This window comes from Myxocyprinus asiaticus, chromosome 25 (genome assembly GCF_019703515.2).
Source record: "Myxocyprinus asiaticus isolate MX2 ecotype Aquarium Trade chromosome 25, UBuf_Myxa_2, whole genome shotgun sequence".
Classification (NCBI taxonomy): domain Eukaryota; kingdom Metazoa; phylum Chordata; class Actinopteri; order Cypriniformes; family Catostomidae; genus Myxocyprinus; species Myxocyprinus asiaticus.
Genome location: NC_059368.1, coordinates 10,639,324 through 10,657,309, shown reverse-complemented (window position 1 = coordinate 10,657,309; position 17,986 = coordinate 10,639,324). Strand labels below are relative to the sequence as shown.

The 17,986-nt window shown below is 37.7% G+C and overlaps 1 protein-coding gene across 1 annotated transcript in view; it reads left to right on the top strand.

Annotated features, from left to right (window-relative positions):
* Positions 1 to 222: 222 nt before the first annotated feature.
* Positions 223 to 17,986, top strand: part of LOC127416396 (general transcription factor 3C polypeptide 2-like) — a 42,407-nt gene continuing 24,643 nt past the window's right edge. Inside the window, exons 1-10 of the mRNA XM_051655738.1 lie at positions 223 to 397; positions 2,552 to 2,860; positions 2,982 to 3,219; positions 8,083 to 8,386; positions 8,477 to 8,553; positions 8,657 to 8,734; positions 8,818 to 8,916; positions 10,252 to 10,479; positions 14,210 to 14,321; positions 14,591 to 14,702. Coding sequence (XP_051511698.1) covers positions 2,590 to 2,860; positions 2,982 to 3,219; positions 8,083 to 8,386; positions 8,477 to 8,553; positions 8,657 to 8,734; positions 8,818 to 8,916; positions 10,252 to 10,479; positions 14,210 to 14,321; positions 14,591 to 14,702 — 1,519 coding nt within the window. The 5' untranslated portion in view covers positions 223 to 397; positions 2,552 to 2,589. The remainder of the gene's footprint in view (positions 398 to 2,551; positions 2,861 to 2,981; positions 3,220 to 8,082; positions 8,387 to 8,476; positions 8,554 to 8,656; positions 8,735 to 8,817; positions 8,917 to 10,251; positions 10,480 to 14,209; positions 14,322 to 14,590; positions 14,703 to 17,986) is intronic.

Below are 17,986 nucleotides of genomic sequence, written 5' to 3'. Positions count from 1 at the left end.
ACACTTTATACTTTTATACTCTATATATTTGTATTAGAGTTCATTACATTGTACTTTTGTACTGTCTTTGTGTCTTCTGTTTTGTACATGCAAAGTAAATAGTACTAATTCAATACTCTGCTCTACTTTACCACATTGATAGCACCCCGTGGCCAGGCGGGAATCACACACAGATTTAAAGTGTCTCAGGTCGCAGTGTTGGCTAGAGGGCGGTAGAGAGCAAGCGAGGTCATAGGAGCATGAAAACATGGCGGCGACGGCAAGCTAACATGGGGAAAAAAAAACATTAGCAAGGAGTTCCATGATAAAACAGCATATATCTGAACAACACAGCTGCATATTCGTGTTTTAATTCAAATCGAGATTGGACACTTTATCCAGCACTTGTCTTGAGGCGGTGAGTCATTCATTATTATTTTTCAATCATCGTATCGAGTGAATCGGATTCGAACCGACGAGGATAATACTGATGATGAAGAGAGTGCACGAGCAGCTTGAGCTACTGTTAAAACCCGTCTCGCGTTGGAAATAGCCCAAGTCTTTCCTGTGGTTTTCGGTGTGGGAAAGTAATTTGAGATCGTGTTATTAAAATACACTAAGTTGTTTAAAAGACTCTGAACTTTAGACTTTTGAACGTCTGTCGGGAAATTGATCTTGATATAAGCCACGTCAACGTCGATACTCTTACAATTAAGCCTGTTTTGTGCTAAGTGGAAACTACTCTTCCAGCTTAAATAATCGTTTTTATTTCTTTTTTATTTTATTTTTAGAATTTAAATTAATTGAGCGATTGTTGGGAGGTCAAACATTGAGCAACTTCAATGTGGTTTAGTCAGACATAGTGTTCCACGCTGGGGCACGTGCGTGTAGTACTGTGACAGATTACAGAACCATTTTAAAGTAACATGCAACACAAACAATATTTATTTATTTATTTATTTTTTATTTTATTTATTTTTTGACATAGTACTACGGTAATAGGATATCTGTCCTGGTACCACATTCTGTCCATTTCTCTGCAATGTAAAAAAAAAAAAAATTACTATTAACCTTATTTTGGATTTGTAATACCATGATCATTCTTTGAATGGTACATGAATGGTTTCACCATCTGGTGCCATCACTGCACCATGATACTGCCATAGTACTTTTGGTGTCAAATGTAAGTGATGACCACATTGTGAGGACCTCCTAGACTATTGCTCATGTATTATATTTATTACACCAATTACTACAGACTAGCCTTGCCCATTTGATGTTTTTGTGTGTAAAAAAACCCCAAAAACATCCCTTTTATGATTTTTACTAGTGAATTCTGGTCGCACAAGTAGGTCTTTAAAGGAATAGTTAACCCAAAGATGAAAATTATCTCATCATTTACTCACCCTCATGCCATCCCAGATGTGACTTTTTTTTTTTCTTTTGCAGAAGACGAACAAAGATTTTAGAAGAATATCACAGCTCTGTAGGTCCTCACAATGCAAGTGAATGGTGACCAAAACTTTCAAGCTCCAAAAAGCACATAAAGGCAGCCTAAACGTAATCGATAAAATGTTTAATCCATGTCTTCTGAAGCGAACTAATTGATTTGGGGTGAGAACAGACCAAAATATAACAACTTTTTCTGTCAAGTGCTACGAAGTGTAATCATGCTTGAAATCATGATGGTGCCTAGAGACTGCAGTCGCAAGATGTACAGTGAAAAATTAGATATAATTTGGTCTGTTGTCTCCCAAAACAGATTAGATCACTTCAGAAGACATAGATTAAACCACTGGAGTCATATGGATTACTTTTATGCTGCCTTTATGTGCTTTTTATTTGAGCTTCATAGTTTTGGTCACCATTCGCTTGCATTGTATGGACCTACAGAGCTGAGATATTCTTCTAAAAATCTTCGTATGTGTTCTGCAGACGTAAGAAAGTCATAAAAATCTGGGATGGCATGAGGGTGAGTAAATAATAAGATCATTTTCATTTTTGTGTGTACTATCTATTTAAAGCACTTGTTTATATTTGTAAGGACTTTTCTGAAAAAATTAAGCTGGTTCTTACAAATATAGGGAAACAATTGTTTGTATTTTGTAACGTTTATTTTTTACACACATTTGTTTACATTGTTTTTTTTTTCTCCCCAATTTGGAATGCCCAATTCCCAATGCGTTCTAAGTCCTCGTGGTGGCGTAGTGACTCGCCTCAATCCGGGTGGCGGAGGACGAATCTCAGTTGCCTCCGCATCTGAGACTGTCAATCCGCACATTTTATTCATATGGCTTGTTGAGCGCATTACCACGGAGACATGGCGCATGCGGAGGCTCACGCTACTCTCCGCAGCATCCATGCACAACTCGCCACGCGCTCCACCAAGAGCGAGAACCACATTATAGCGACCACGAGGAGGTTACCCCATGTGACTCTACCCTCCCTAGCAACCAGGCCAATTGGTTGCTTAGGAAGCCTGATTGGAGTCACTCAGATTTGTTTACATTGTTAAAACTTTAATCAAAATTAACTGCTCCTAAAATGTAATTATGATTTTTTTTATTTCTAGACTGTGCTGGAAGCAGTTTTGTGGACGAAAAGGTATTAATGGCAGATGCTGCCCTAAAGTTGGGCATGCAGACAGGCAAGTCAATGGGTTTACCCTGTGAAAAAGATGCAGAGGAGCAGACGGGACTTGCTAACCATGAAAAAGTGACTCAGGATTTGGGTGGAGCACACCTCTGTTCTTCAGAGCCACAGAAGATGGAGTCAGAGCTGCAAAAGTCCGGCTTTGATCCACCCGATAAAGGCACGAAACCAGAGGCTAACTCTGACGTGACTAGTGCAACTTTACAGAAGAGCCAAGTACTACCCCAAGGCATGTTTCATCCCTCTTAAAGGGATATAATAATTGATAATTAGTAGGATTCCCACAGTAGTCCTCCAAACTTTTGTGAAATTTGTTGATATGTTTCATTATTAGCTAATATCTTCCTTAGGGCAGACACAGACCTCCCAGGTTATCCCAGATGTAGGCCAGGAGAGCCCTCTTAACAAAAAGGGAGTCCAGAAGAAGCGAGGGCGTCCTAAAGCAAGCCCTCAGGTTGAGAAGACCCCTGCAAAAAGGAAGAAAAAGGAGATCATTCCACCGACTCTGCCGCAACAGGAGAATTCTGCAACCTCTGATACTTCTGATCTAACTGCTAGTGGTCGGCCCAAGAGGAGAGCTGCCAAAGCGTATGCTCTCCAGTTTTATATTGTTGATCAAAATCCATCAAGCATTTTGAATGTAAAATGTGCGAACACATTGGAACACAATTGCAGTGGAAAAACAAATTTGAGGCATTTCTATTATATTCAAATTTTTGATACAGAAGCATCAATACTGTTCTTTATGAAGGTAAAATAGTGCCTAAATGATCTGCATGCGCAGAGTGAGATTTGTGAACGCGTAAATCAAACTGTGAGCGAAATTTGTTTTGCGTGCGCACAGAAGGTTTTGTAAAGGTGTAAATCAAGTTGCAAGCGTAAGTAAAAAATGATTATCAGTACTTGAATGCTTTGCATAAGTGTAATTCATGTGATGTGAATTTGTAATTTCATATTAACACAAAGTAAATGTCATCTATATCCTTCTGATTCCATTTTTCTCGCTTACATTTTGGCACAGTTTTTGCGCCGAAGAATGGCCAAAAACCTACAATGAGCGATATGCAAGCAAAGAAAGGGTGTCATGAACGGCAAAACGGATTGACCGCGTACAATCTTTTGGCACAAATCTCTCACTGAAAAGAGTTTTACAAGCACGAGGGGGAATGCGGGTCTACCTGCTTCTAGTAACCAATCAAATTAGGTTTTCGTTGACCAGTTTACACTGACCTGATTGGTTTAATAACGTGACAGACAGCTTCATCATATGGCTCAGCATCGTTCCTCTGGGTATTTCTCCTCTATTAAATATTAAACAGAAATATTAAAACATACACATTCTTTTATTGTGAGAGTCAAGTTGAGCCGACACTATTTATTGATATAAATATGATTCTCAATCTGGTTTTCAAATGTTTCTTCCTTGTTGATGTACATTTATTTTAATTATTTTGTATTATCATTGGCATGGCAAATGGATGGATGGATGGAACTTGCTTTTATCATAGAACCAATTCTAGAAAAAACAATGATACTAGTAAACTCCATCTATCTGTTCAGAGAGTTTCGTTTTATATGGCTTACTTTATAAATTTGTTTTCTAGCATGAGTTCTATGATACCAGCTAATTCCATCTATTCATCAAAATGCCTTGCCACTGATAATTAAAAGTAAATATAATTAAAATGTTTCTTCCTTGTTGCTGTATATTATTTTAATTATATTTACTTTTAATTATCAGTGGCAAGGCATTTTGATGAATAGATGGAATTAGCTGGTATCATAGAACTCATGCTAGAAAACAAATTTATAAAGTAAGCCATATAAAACGAAACTCTCTGAACAGATAGATGGAGTTTACTAGTATCATTGTTTTTTCTAGAATTAGTTCTATGATAAAAGCAAGTTCCATCCATCCATCCATTTGCCATGCCTATGATAATACAAAATAATTAAAATAAATGTACATCAACAAGGAAGAAACATTTGAAAACCAGATTGAGAATCATATTTATATCAATAAACGGTGTCGGCTCAACTTGACTCTCACAATAAAAGAACGTGTATGTTTTAAAATTTCTGTTTAATATTTAATAGAGGAGAAATACCCAGAGGAACGATGCTGAGCCTCATGAAGAAGAAGCTGTCTGTCATGTTATTAAACCAATCAGGTCAGAGTAAACTGGTCAAGGAAAACCTCATTTGATTGGTTACTAGAAGCAGGTAGACCTGCTCTTTTCAGTAAGAAATTTGTGCCAAAAGTGTGAGTGCAACAAAGGGAGGATGAAACAGTGTATATCTGATTATTTCTGGAAAATATTTATGCCACAAACACAAGTCATTTACATGTTTGCAGTAGTTTTACACATACAGACTGATTCTACATGGTCAATCCGTTTTGCTGTTCTTTAACCCTTTCTTTGCTTGCATATCGCTGATTGTAAATTTGCAATGTTTTTGGCCATGTTTAGGCGAAAAAACATTGCCAAAAGTGTAAGCGCGGAGAGAAAAAAAGGAAGTCAGAAGAATACAGACCACATTTACTTTGTGTTAATATGAAACTGCAAATTCACAACACATGAATTACACTTAAGCATTAAAGTATTGCTAATAATTTTTTTCTTATGCTTGCAACCTGATTTACACTTTTACAAAACCTTCTGTGCGCATGCAATTTATTTTTACGCTTGCAATCTGATTTACGCTTTCACAAATCTTACTCTATTTAAAAAAACAAACAAACAAAAAAACACTTACAATGGAAGTGAATGGGGCCAGTCCATAAACGTTAAAATGCACACAGTTTCAAAAGTTTAGCCAAAAGAAGTATATATTATATGCATTAACATAATTTAAAGGAATGTTCTGGGTTCAGTACAAGTTAAGCTCAGTCGAAAGCATTTGTGGCATAATGTTGATTACCACAAAAATGTATTTAGACTCTTCCCTCCTTTTCTTTAAATAAAGCAAAATCGAGGTTACAGTGAGGCACTTACAATGGAAGTGAATGGGGACCAATTTTTGAATGTTAAAAGACTCACTGTCACAAGACATAAACAATATGTGTGTTAACATGATTTTAGTGTGAAAAAAAATCACTTACTAATCTTTTCTGTGTAAAGTTATAGCCTTTTCTGAGCTTCATTACCATGATGATGTAATGTCAACAAACCCTAAAATGACTGTAAAAATGACAATTTTAACAACTTTACAGCTCAAATAATACAAGTTTTAACAGAAGAATTAATGCAAGTGCTTTTAAAAAATTATAATCTTCACAGTTCTGCTTTTAAACCTAAAAAAACTGGCCACATTCACTTTCTTTGTCTCCATATACTTCCATTGAAAGTGCTTTACTGTAACCTCGATTTCTGCTTTTTTTTTTTTTTTTTTTTTTTTTTTAAGAAAAGGAGGAACAAGTCGAAACAAATTTTGGTGGTAATCAACATTATGCCACAAATGCTGTCGATTGAGCTTAACTTGCATTGAACCCGGCACATTCGTTGAAGTGTGATAAAATCGCTTACTAATATGACAGTGAAACCCTGTAATCCCGCTATTGCATATAATTTAACACAAATAAGGTTAGTAAGAAATTGTGTCATACTAAATTCGTGTAAACACACAATGTTTGTCTTTTTTTTTTCATTAAATAATGGGCAAGTATACTGTAAATAATTTATTGTAGTAATCAACATTATGCCACAAATGTTGTCAACCGAGCATAACTTGTTTTGAACATGTATGCTTTGAAAACTATAAACTAATATATATATATATATATATATACACACAGGTGCTGGTCATATAATTAGAATATCATCAAAAAGTTGATTTATTCCACTAATTCCATTCAAAAAGTGAAACTTGTATATTATATTCATTCATTACACACAGACTGATATATTTCAAATGTTTATTTCTTTTAATTTTGATGATTATAACTGACAACTAAGGAAAATCCCAAATTCAGTATCTCAGAAAATTAGAATATTACTTAAGACCAATACAAAGAAAGGATTTTTAGAAATCTTGGCCAACTGAAAAGTATGAACATGAAAAGTATGAGCATGTACAGCACTCAATACTTAGTTGGGGCTCCTTTTGCCTGAATTACTGCAGCAATGCGGCGTTGCATGGAGCCGATCAGTCTGTGGCACTGCTCAGGTGTTATGAGAGCCCAGGTTGCTCTGATAGTGGCCTTCAGCTCTTCTGCATTGTTGGGTCTGGCATATCGCATCTTCCTCTTCACAATACCCCATAGATTTTCTATGGGGTTAAGGTCAGGCGAGTTTGCTGGCCAATTAAGAACAGGGATACCATGGTCCTTAAACCAGATACTGGTTGCTTTGGCACTGTGTGCAGGTGCCAAGTCCTGTTGGAAAATGAAATCTGCATCTCCATAAAGTTGGTCAGCAGCAGGAAGCATGAAGTGCTCTAAAACTTCCTGGTATACGGCTGCGTTGACCTTGGACCTCAGAAAACACAGTGGACCAACACCAGCAGATGACATGGCACCCCAAACCATCACTGACTGTGGAAACTTTACACTGGACCTCAAGCAACGTGGATTGTGTGCCTCTCCTCTCTTCCTCTAGACTCTGGGACCCTGATTTCCAAAGGAAATGCAAAATTTACTTTCATCAGAGAACATAACTTTGGACCACTCAGCAGCAGTCCAGTCCTTTTTGTCTTTAGCCCAGGCGAGACGCTTCAGACGCTGTCTGTTGTTCAAGAGTGGCTTGACACAAGGAATGCGACAGCTGAAACCCATGTCTTGCATACGTCTGTGCGTAGTGGTTCTCCCCCACATTTTTGAATGGGTTTTGTTTCACAATCCTCTCCAGGGTGCGGTTATCCCTATTGCTTGTACACTTTTTTCTACCACATCTTTTCCTTCCCTTCGCCTCTCTGTTAATGTGCTTGGACACAGAGCTCTGTGAACAGCCAGCCTCTTTTGCAATGACTTTTTGTGTCTTGCCCTCCTTGTGCAACGTGTCAATGGTCGTCTTTTGGACAACTGTCAAGTCAGCAGTCTTCCCCATGATTGTGTAGCGTACAGAACTAGACTGAGAGACCATTTAAAGGCCTTTGCAGGTGTTTTGAGATAATTAGCTGATTAGAGTGTGGCACCAGGTGTCTTCAATATTGAACCTTTTCACAATATTCTAATTTTCTGAGATACTGAATTTGGGATTTTCCTTAGTTGTCAGTTATAATCATCAAAATTAAAAGAAATAAACATTTGAAATATATCAGTCTGTGTGTAATGAATGAATATAATATACAAGTTTCACTTTTTGAATGGAATTAGTGAAATAAATCAACTTTTTGATGATATTCTAATTATATGACCAGCACCTGTATATATTTCCTGGAAAACTATAAAAAAATAAATAAATAAAAAAAAATATTGTTGTTAATTGCTCTATTTGCCTTTATCTTGATTAGTGCCTTAGATTATCTCCACAATCTGGCCAAGGATCTTTCATCAGAGTCCTCAACGAAAGAAACGCCCAAATCTGTTGAAGTGGACGGCACATCCCAGAAGAAGATCAAAGCAAAAGGGAAGGGGACAAAGAGGAAAGCTCCAGATTATGACAGTGACATGGATGATGAGGATTTTGCCCCAGAAAAGGATGACGAGGCAGAGAGTGACGATGATGAAGACGACGACTATGATTCCGAGCCAGCCATGGCTTTGACATGGAGCTTGGACATGGAGCGCCAAAACAGACAGTCCAAAACACGTTTTGTGAGTTTATGGTCCAAATCAGACACCTGTAAACTACATCAATTTCCACACCAGTGTGGTCTAATTCTTTCATTGTTTTCTGTTTCCCAGAAATGTATGCTGCCAAATGGCTTAACTAACAATGCCATGGAACCTATCTGGAACTGTTTTACTAGGACCAAAGAATTGTAAGTCATTTACTTCTCACAAATAATACACAAGTAACCATCACAGCAGTTAATTTTATGTTTTACTGTACCTTGATATTTCTTGTCCTTTTGCTCTCACTAGCCGTGATGAAAACTTCTCGCCGTGGGTATTTCCTGAGTGGATTCCTTCTGTCAAAGACTGGCATTTCCTGTCTTGCAGGTATTAATGGAGCTAAATGGCACACAATATCAACGGAAACCAAGACAGATAATTTTAACAGAAATATATTTTTTGATCAACAGTGAGGCTGAAAAATATTTACCCCAAGAGAAAACATCTGCTGCTTTCACTTTTACACGTGAAAACATCAAAGGAAAGATTGAATTGCAGAGGATGAATAGGTAAAATATTATTTATGAAGTTACCACTAATTCACTTTGTTTTTTTAAAGGGGCATTCACACTGAAACTGATTCAATCCTTGATCACCAAGAAGCTGTACTTTTGTTTGCTAGTGTCGTTCCTACTCGATTGCAGTATCATAAGGTGGATTAAGTGAGCTCCTGCCTTTGGCACTCCCATTGGTTGTTGTCACATTGGGTTGATGTGCATTTGCATAAATCTGAACTCTTAACCTTGTAATGTCAGCAAAAGTCGCTCATGCCACCTCAGATTGAATCATTTCTGGTCACTTTGTTGTTATAAATTACTTCGTGTGAATACTTCCTGGGTCACACCCATACATAATTCAGTTACAGAAGTCATTGTAGCCATTTTAAATATTTGAGATCTGTTATATTTTGCTTTCTCCTTGTAGATGAACAAAAAATAGATGATATTTAGAGCATAATTTGCCAAGATATTTGTCTTTGTGCCGATACAAACTCAGTACTAACACTAACGAATACAATAGGAGCTTCGCCCTTCAAGGCCTGTTCCTGTAAAACATGTTAACACAAACCAGCGAAACAAATGGAATTGAAACCTTATTTCAAAATTTAGTAACAAAAGTGATTGTTGCAATTTTTATTACTCTTTATCTATTTATTTTTATCCCCTTTTCTTCCAATTTGAAATGCCCAGTTCCCACTACTTAGCAGGTCCTTGTGGTGGTGCGGTTACTCACCTCAATCCAGGTTGCGGAGGACAGGTCTCAGTTGCCTCTGCTTCTGAGACAGTCTGTGCATATTATCACATGGCTCGTTGTGCATGACACCGTGGAGACTCACAGCATGTGGAGACTCATGCTACTCTCCGCGATCCACGGACAACTTACCACATGCCCCACTGAGAGCGAGAACCACTAATCGTGACCACGAGGAGGTTACCCCATGTGACTCTACCAATTTGGTTGCTTAGGAGACCTGGCTGGAGTCACTCAGCACACCCTGGATTCGAACTTGCGACTCTAGGGGTGGTAGTCAATGTCAATACTTGCTGAGCTACCCAGGCCCTCGCAATTATTATTACTTGAGATCTGTTCGATTTTGCTTTCATCTTGCAGATGATCAACAGATAAACTTTTAGAGCTTCATTTCCCAAGGATAAATGTACAAAAATGTGTCTTTGTGCCGATGCAAACACAATACAAACAATAACATGTTAACACAGATTTCAGCAAAAGGTAATAACCAAACAAGACGCTAAAGCACCTTGGCAGCCTCTCTGAGCACCATCTATTGTCTATGTCATATGGAATGGGGTAAGATAAACGCAGTATTGTCTTGTCATCTGCAGGTTTGAATCATTGCCACATCACACTTCCCACTGGGACTCTCTGTTCTTTGTGGGGGGTCCCGTGCACTCCATGGAGTGGTGCCCGTGTCCAGACGGGGCGGCAGGAAGACAGTATGCTGCCATCTACTGCCACAAGGGCATGGACGACAGACACAAAATCAACCAGCTGCACACAGGGCCTGTCTTACTGCAGCTGTGGGACATCGGAAACCTTCAGTGCAAAAGCAGGTTAACTAGATTAGACACTTACAAACTGGCCCAACAAATTGGTTTAAAGGGATAGTTCACTGAAAAATGAAAATTCTGTTGTCATTTACTCCCCCTCATGTCATTTCAAAGCTGTATAACTTTCTTTCATGGAACACAAAAGGTGGCAGAATCTTAGGAATGTTGAGACTGACAACCTTGGTCTCTATTCACTTTCCTTGCATCTTTTTTCCATACAGTGACCGTGGATGGTGTCTGAGGCTTTCAACACATGCAGTAACATTCTGTGTACTGTAAACCTTTATATGCTAGCAGAACTCAAACAATTTGAGGCAATCAGTTACATCAAATTTTTTCCAGATTTTTATTTTGTATTACGCATGCATGTTAATTGCTCTTAACTTGAAATATTGAGTAAGCTTACTCATATATTTTGATGGCACTTAACTGTAAATTTAACTATTTGGCTGAACTTACAATTACCATGCAATCACAACTTAAATACTTCAAGTAGAGGGACCCTAATTGAATTAAGTAAACAAAATTAGACATGTTAAATCAACTTAAATTAATCTCTTGCTGTTATAAACTAGCTAGTACAGGGAATGCTAGCATGCTGAATGCATGCTAACTGGAAACATTATGCTTTGATTAGCATAGCAATTGCTAAATAAGTAAAGCAAAATAGGACATTCTTAACTTGTACCTGTCCTCAGACTAAGCTCAAACTCCACTATTCACCATAATGGTAACCCCCAAATAAACATAATTATTTGAGATCTGTAAGACTTTGCTTTAATCTTGTAGATGATCAACAGAAACTTTTAGAACTTAATTTCCCAAGTATAAGATATACAAAAAATGTGTCTTTGTGCCAATGCAAACACAAATTCAAGCAAAATGCAATAAACATAATTCCAACTGTGTCTTTGCATAAAAAAAAAAAATAATAAAAAAAAATACAATACACTAAATCACCTTGGCAGCCTCTCTGAGCACCATCTATTGTCTATGTCATATGAAATGGGGTAAGACAGATGCAGTATTGTCTTGTCATCTGCAGGTTTGAATCATTGCCACATCACGCTTCCTGCTGGGACTCTCTGTTCTTTGAAAAACTCTCTGTACTGTGCAACAGTACAGTATAAAATTCAGAAACTCTTCTAAATAACACAAAAGAAAAAACCTTAAACACAAACAAGTCTCCCACCTTTACATTCATCTTGCACAAAGACACATACAGTAATATAACACTTAATTTCAACACTTGCTCTCCCTGTCAAGTTCCATGCAAAGCATGCTGGGAATTAGAAATTTGGTTTAGTAAACTAAACCAAAAAATTAATGTTGTCCCAACACAAATAGATTAAAGCTTGGGAAAAAAATAGAGGACCGAGCAGTGCCCAATGAACCTTCACTAAGCCCCACCTTAAAAGCGCTTCTGACCAATCCTGTCTTAGCAACTGTTGCCCTGTTGCCATTACTCTGACATGCATTTGCTATTTTCCAATGACAGCCTATGGGAGTAATGTGTGTCAGTCGGGAGGCATGGGACAACCTGTCGGTATGTACTACAACAACATGAAAAGTGTTAAAAACCTAGGTAGCACATCTTGTCAGGCAGATAATATCAGGATGTGCTACCAGCATAACTATCTTGTTGTGTGATATGGTGTGAGGCTATACTAAGCCCTATCCCTACCCCAAACTCTAACCCCAACCCTAAAACTATGCGATTATAGCATTGGTAGCTCATCCTGATAGGTAGCATATATTTTCAGGACATGAGTTCGTTCACGTTAATGGTCCCTCCTCTCTCTTTCGGCTTAAAGCCAAAATGTTCCCACACTGGAGCTCTTGAATGCGGCTTTGAAACCAAGTCCATTTGGACTTATTCTTCCAAACTTTCTGGCTGGAATATGAAGCAGTCATCGGGGAAAACACCTATTAGCCTCGAGTAACACGTAATCTTCACCTGTCACTTTCCTGTGTGTATGTGTGTGTGTGGAGGAGCTACCTGAGCCCCACCTCCGACACAGAGCAGACGAGAGGACAGAAGCAGCACAACTGGCTAAAATGTTAGTGACATTAATTCTTATGTAAACAAACATGCATGTAAACACAATGGGCAATATCGAGGTCAGCCAAAATGTTCAAGGTCATATCGACTTATCGTACGATATATGGACAATGTAATTATCGTGACAGGCTTAGGATTTTTTTGCGTTACACTGAGTACATTATTACTTAGTATTAAAGTATTACACTGAGACATTTGTTTAATATAGCTTAGCTTTTAAAAATGGTCATAACAATGAATTTCGTAAATTACTTTTCATTATTGTTCCTCTTCACCCTCAGAAAACAAATATATAAATTAAGCAATATACTTCTCACTATAATGTGCTCCTCATTTTAAAATCTCCGCTGTACATGGAGTGAATTATTTGTATTTGTATATTAACATGTAGTGGTCAAACATACTTGGAAGTATGCAAAAGTGAAATTAAACTGAATCTTTAAAAATTAACTTATTACACTGTAATAATGCTTATACACAATACAGACAGGACAGATCAGCGTGCATAGACTTTGAAGCGAACAGCTTGATTTATCTATTAATTTAATAAAATCGTTGTAGCCCTTTGCAGTTAAATAATTGCACAATGTAATACCGTGATTTTAATCAATTGTGCCTAATATATAAATGTGTGTGTGTGTTATATGAATATATACTGTATTAATGACTGTTAAGTATGCTACAGTAATAAAACAAAACATTAAAATCTGAATACGCATGTGCATTGAAACATCCACTACATCACTAAAATCCAATAAGCATGGAATTAGATCCACTACGTCACTGCGCTACAGTCTGCAGCGAGGAGTACTTGGGTGAGTCCGTAACCAAGGGGGGCGGAGCTTAGCACACCATGTTACTATAGCCTACACACCATTTTTATAGCAAACTGGATTTTTTGGGAGAAATGTGTAGTTTCACCAACTCTGTTCAGTGCAAATCTACAGAGCTGCATGACAAAAATGCCCAATAGGTCTCTGCATCTACGCTCCCATTGCAACATTGGTTGCATAGATTGAAAGACTACTGGAGATCTTAAAGTTCAATTGATAATTTTGTTTACCTGTAAATTTAAAGAGACAAGTTCATGGGGGCCTGGGTAGCTCAGCGAGTAAAGACGCTGACTACCACCCCTGGTGTCGCAAGCTCGAATCCAGGGTGTGCTGAGTGACTCAAGCCAGGTCTCCTAAGCAACCAAATTGGCCTGGTTGCTAGGGAGGGTAGAGTCACATGGGGTAACCTCCTCCTGGTCGCTATAATGTGGTTCTCGCTCTCAGTGGGGCGTGTGGTGAGTTGTGCGTGGATGCCTCAGAGAATAGCTTGAAGCCTCCACACGCACAATGTTTCCGCGGTAACGCGCTCAACAAGCCACTTGATAAGATGCGTGGATTGACTGTCTCAGACGCGGAGGCAACTGAGATTCGTTGCCCAATTGAAAAACAGTGCAGACGGATGCAAAAACACGTTCGGTGTGAACTGCCCCTAACATCTTCGTTTGCTTTCCACAGAAGAAAGTCATATGGGTTTGAAACGACATGAGAATGAGTAAATGTTCCAGAGTGTAAATTTTTGGGTGAACTATCCATTTAAAAGGAAAATGTATGCAATGTTGTGTTTTAGAATATAATGGTAGTATCGGTTGTGAATTTTTAATTTTTTTCCCACCATCAGACCATCGACTGCTCCTCATCTAGCGTATTCTCTGGCCATAGATAACGGATGCATCTGGAATATGAAGTGGTGTCCTGCAGGAGTGTGGGAACTGCCATCCACCAGCAGAAAGGTAAAAAATGAAATTATAGGAGAGGAGTTTGTGTGCAAGCAAATATATCAGAGGTTAACCAGCATCAGTAAGATTAATCAAAATTGATGTTAGTCTGGGGATGCAATGGGATATGGGTTAAAGTCATGACCTAATACATAAAAATAGTACAAGTAATCCATAAAAAATTGCAACTTAAAGCCTTTTTTGAAGTTCTATTCCAAATGTTCCCTCAGTTTGAATCGGTATGACACTTCTGATTGGTTTAAATCTGTTTTCATTTTTATCAGTCTCAGCAGATGGCTAGATTAGGTCTTCTAGCTGCAGCTTTCTCTAATGGAACCATCGGGATCTACAGTCTTCCTCATCCAGAAGCCCTTACAGCACACCATCAGAGTAAAGGTGAGTGAATGGTGAAATGCACACTAAATACATGTGCAGTGTACTGGTCCTCCCAAAAGAGGGCAGAAAAAGACAGGAGAGCAGTTCTTCCCAATGCCGCCACAAAACGAACATTAATGTTGTTTTCTTGTGTGTATCTTGTATGATGCTTTCAGTTAATTTTTAACAAACACTAGAAAACATAGTTCGAAATAGAGCAAATGAAACTGATGTTACATTTAGAGATCATCTACCAACAAGAACACCTCTTATCATGAATCCAATTGTACAATCATGCTGATTGTTAGTAATGTTATAACTGGAGATGTAAAGTTTTACATGTGATGTGTTTTCTCAAAGAATAGTAAATAACCCAAAGTTTGATTTCATTGTGAGAGTATAAATGTTTGCCATTACATGTTTTTGACTTCTTAAATGGGCCATAGTGCACACTTTTAAAGCATTTTTTTTCTTGTTCTTGCCTTAAGCCCGCTTAAAATGACCACATTTACATGACAAGAAAGCGGGTTATTGCGAGAAATCAGCGTTCCCATTTACACACACTTTTTAAGGGGCGTACTCTACTCTTGTATACATGTGGCTCCATCAGTAAGCAGCTTTCTCCACAGCAATGTAATATTCCTGCGGCGCTTGTGTAAATAACACACATGGCATCTGAAGAAGACTTCACTATTTTATGTGCCCTTCAAGTGGAATCAGAAATATCGTAATTAATAATTTATCACACTAAAATCATGTTTACACACATATTGTTTATGTCTTGAGACTACTTTTGAAACAGTGAGTATTTTAACGTTCATAAATTGGCCCCATTCACTTCCATTGTAAGTGCCTCACTGTGACCCAGATGTTTGCTTTTTTAAAGAAAAAGAGGGACGGGTCAAAATTTATATTTTTGGTAATCAAGATTATACCACAAATGCTGTCGATTGAGCTTAACTTGTATTGAACATGTAATATTTCATTAAGAATGGAAATAGGGAAGTTTTTTTTTGTTTTGTTTTTTTTACTTTTAAAGGTTTGCGTATATAACAATAATAAAAATACACTTAATCGATCCACTTAAATGTGGATCAGGGGTTTTTATTTTTGTCTCATCACACACCTTAAGGTAAAATGCACTGATGAAATTGCCAGTGTGGGCTGACTGTCCCATGGGAGCACATAATGCTCGCTCCTCAGGGAGGACTTATGACAACAGACTGATGATCTGACATCCACTGCATTATTCCCCCTTTTCTCAAATTTTTTTTTTCATCCACTACACTGGTATTTAACACACATTATCTGTACTGTGTGTGAATGTTTGTTTGTGTGTGTGTTTGCACAAGATTACCCTCTCAGGGCCTCTCATTCATCAGTCACACCGAGAGAGCTACCCTGGAGCAACCCTATGGTGACCATAGATCGCCTTGTGAAGGGTTTGACTGTACAACCTTTCGGTTACAAGCCCAAATCTTTAACCACTTGGCTCCACTGCTCATTGATTGAGGTGCTAGACAAACCATTGATTGTTTTTTTTTTTTTAACCCTTTTTCTGGAGTATCCCGTAACTGCATGTTTTGCCTTACTAATATGACAAACTTATTTCAGGTCATGAAGCACTAGAGGCCAAAGTATACTTCAGTTGTCCGCATGCACAATGCATGTGACACAAATTTCATCATCAGTACAGTACATGCAGACTTTGTGCATGCAGCCTAGTTTTTCTGTACACGGCGTTAGTCCGCACCTTTGTGTGTCATTGGCGCATGTGTGCGGCTGCTGTTGACTGCTAAAAGAGCATCACAAAGCAGCCATAGTGTGCATGCATCGAATGTATTCATAAGGGCTTGTGTTCAGAAGAGTATACTTTGAAAGACTGAGTGCTCGACCGTGTGTGAGACAGAATGGCACACGGTTAAACAAATTATACTCTAGCCTTTAGTGTTAGTAGCCATACATTTAACTAAACGGCCAAAATTCTGGTCCAGAGTGAAATCTGAAGTGACAAACCGCAGTTTTTGTTTTTATGTGCCGTTTAGGAATGGATAAATCTGAAATCGATGATACTGCAATAATAGGCCAGCATGAAAAAAGGTTGTCGCAGTCTCAGTGAACTGTTGTATAGAAAACACTGGAATTCCTTTCTGTCCAAAAGTAATATGTACTGATTATTTAACACTCTGAATATCTAGTTTGCTTGCTAGTAAATGCTTTAACCCATATGTTGTGTTGCAGTCATTTGGACCCGTTTTTTTTTTTTCTTACAAATTATTTATACTGTATACTAAATCCACATATGGTATCTGAAAACACACCAAAAATGTGGATGATTTTCTTTAAATGTTTTGGTTTTATCTTACTTTGTTACACTAGTTGTGTTCCCGGACAAAAATGACCGACCATTGGACATTAATGGATTAGACTACAAATTACAGAAATATTTTGTGTTCAGGAGCATCCCAATCCTTTAGATGAGCACATACAGTATGTGTGTTTGCACACACAAAGTCCTCGGACATGTGCACACACACAACAAACAAACACACACACAATGTGTGTTGAGCGCCCTTTTGTGCATTGTCTTTCCATGTACACTCTTTGAGGAATGTTTCAAGATCTACTTATCATATTTTGTGTGTGGCCCCTTTTGAATTGGGATAGTCTGCTGTAAATTACGATATGTCATAATCTATGATATATGTATGTTTCAGGAAGTAATAAGGAAAAACATGACAAAAAGCTATCCGTTTAATGTATTTGTGTGTGTCAGTGGTAATTTCATACACCTAATACTCACTGCAGTTTGGCCTCTGAGTGAAACAAATTCGCTCATTGCTTTCTACTAACTGACACCTTTCAAACGATATATAACTCATGGCTATCTCATCTTTTTTATGGTTTTACCAACTCTGAATATAATTTTTGTGATAAATTTGCAAATGATGAGAACGAAACACTGCTGATTTGTCAGCTAATTAAAAATAATTATTTAAGAATTGGTAGGATCAGCTATATGCTTGTAAAGTCCAGATTCTAAGCTTTAAAATGACACCTATTTTATTCAGATCAAGCAAGTGGGTATTCATTTATGTAATTCTTTTTATTTATTTTTTTCCCTCAGGGAGTGCCCCCACTGGCCCGATACAAGCTCAGTTCAGTTAATCCTTCTATCAATAAAAATATAGATTTAAAAATATGTTCAAAAAAGGAGTACAAAACCTGTCATAATTACTAAAAAAAGAAGTTAATAAAAAGATCTAATGCAATATATTGTGATAATATATGCAATATATGAGAGA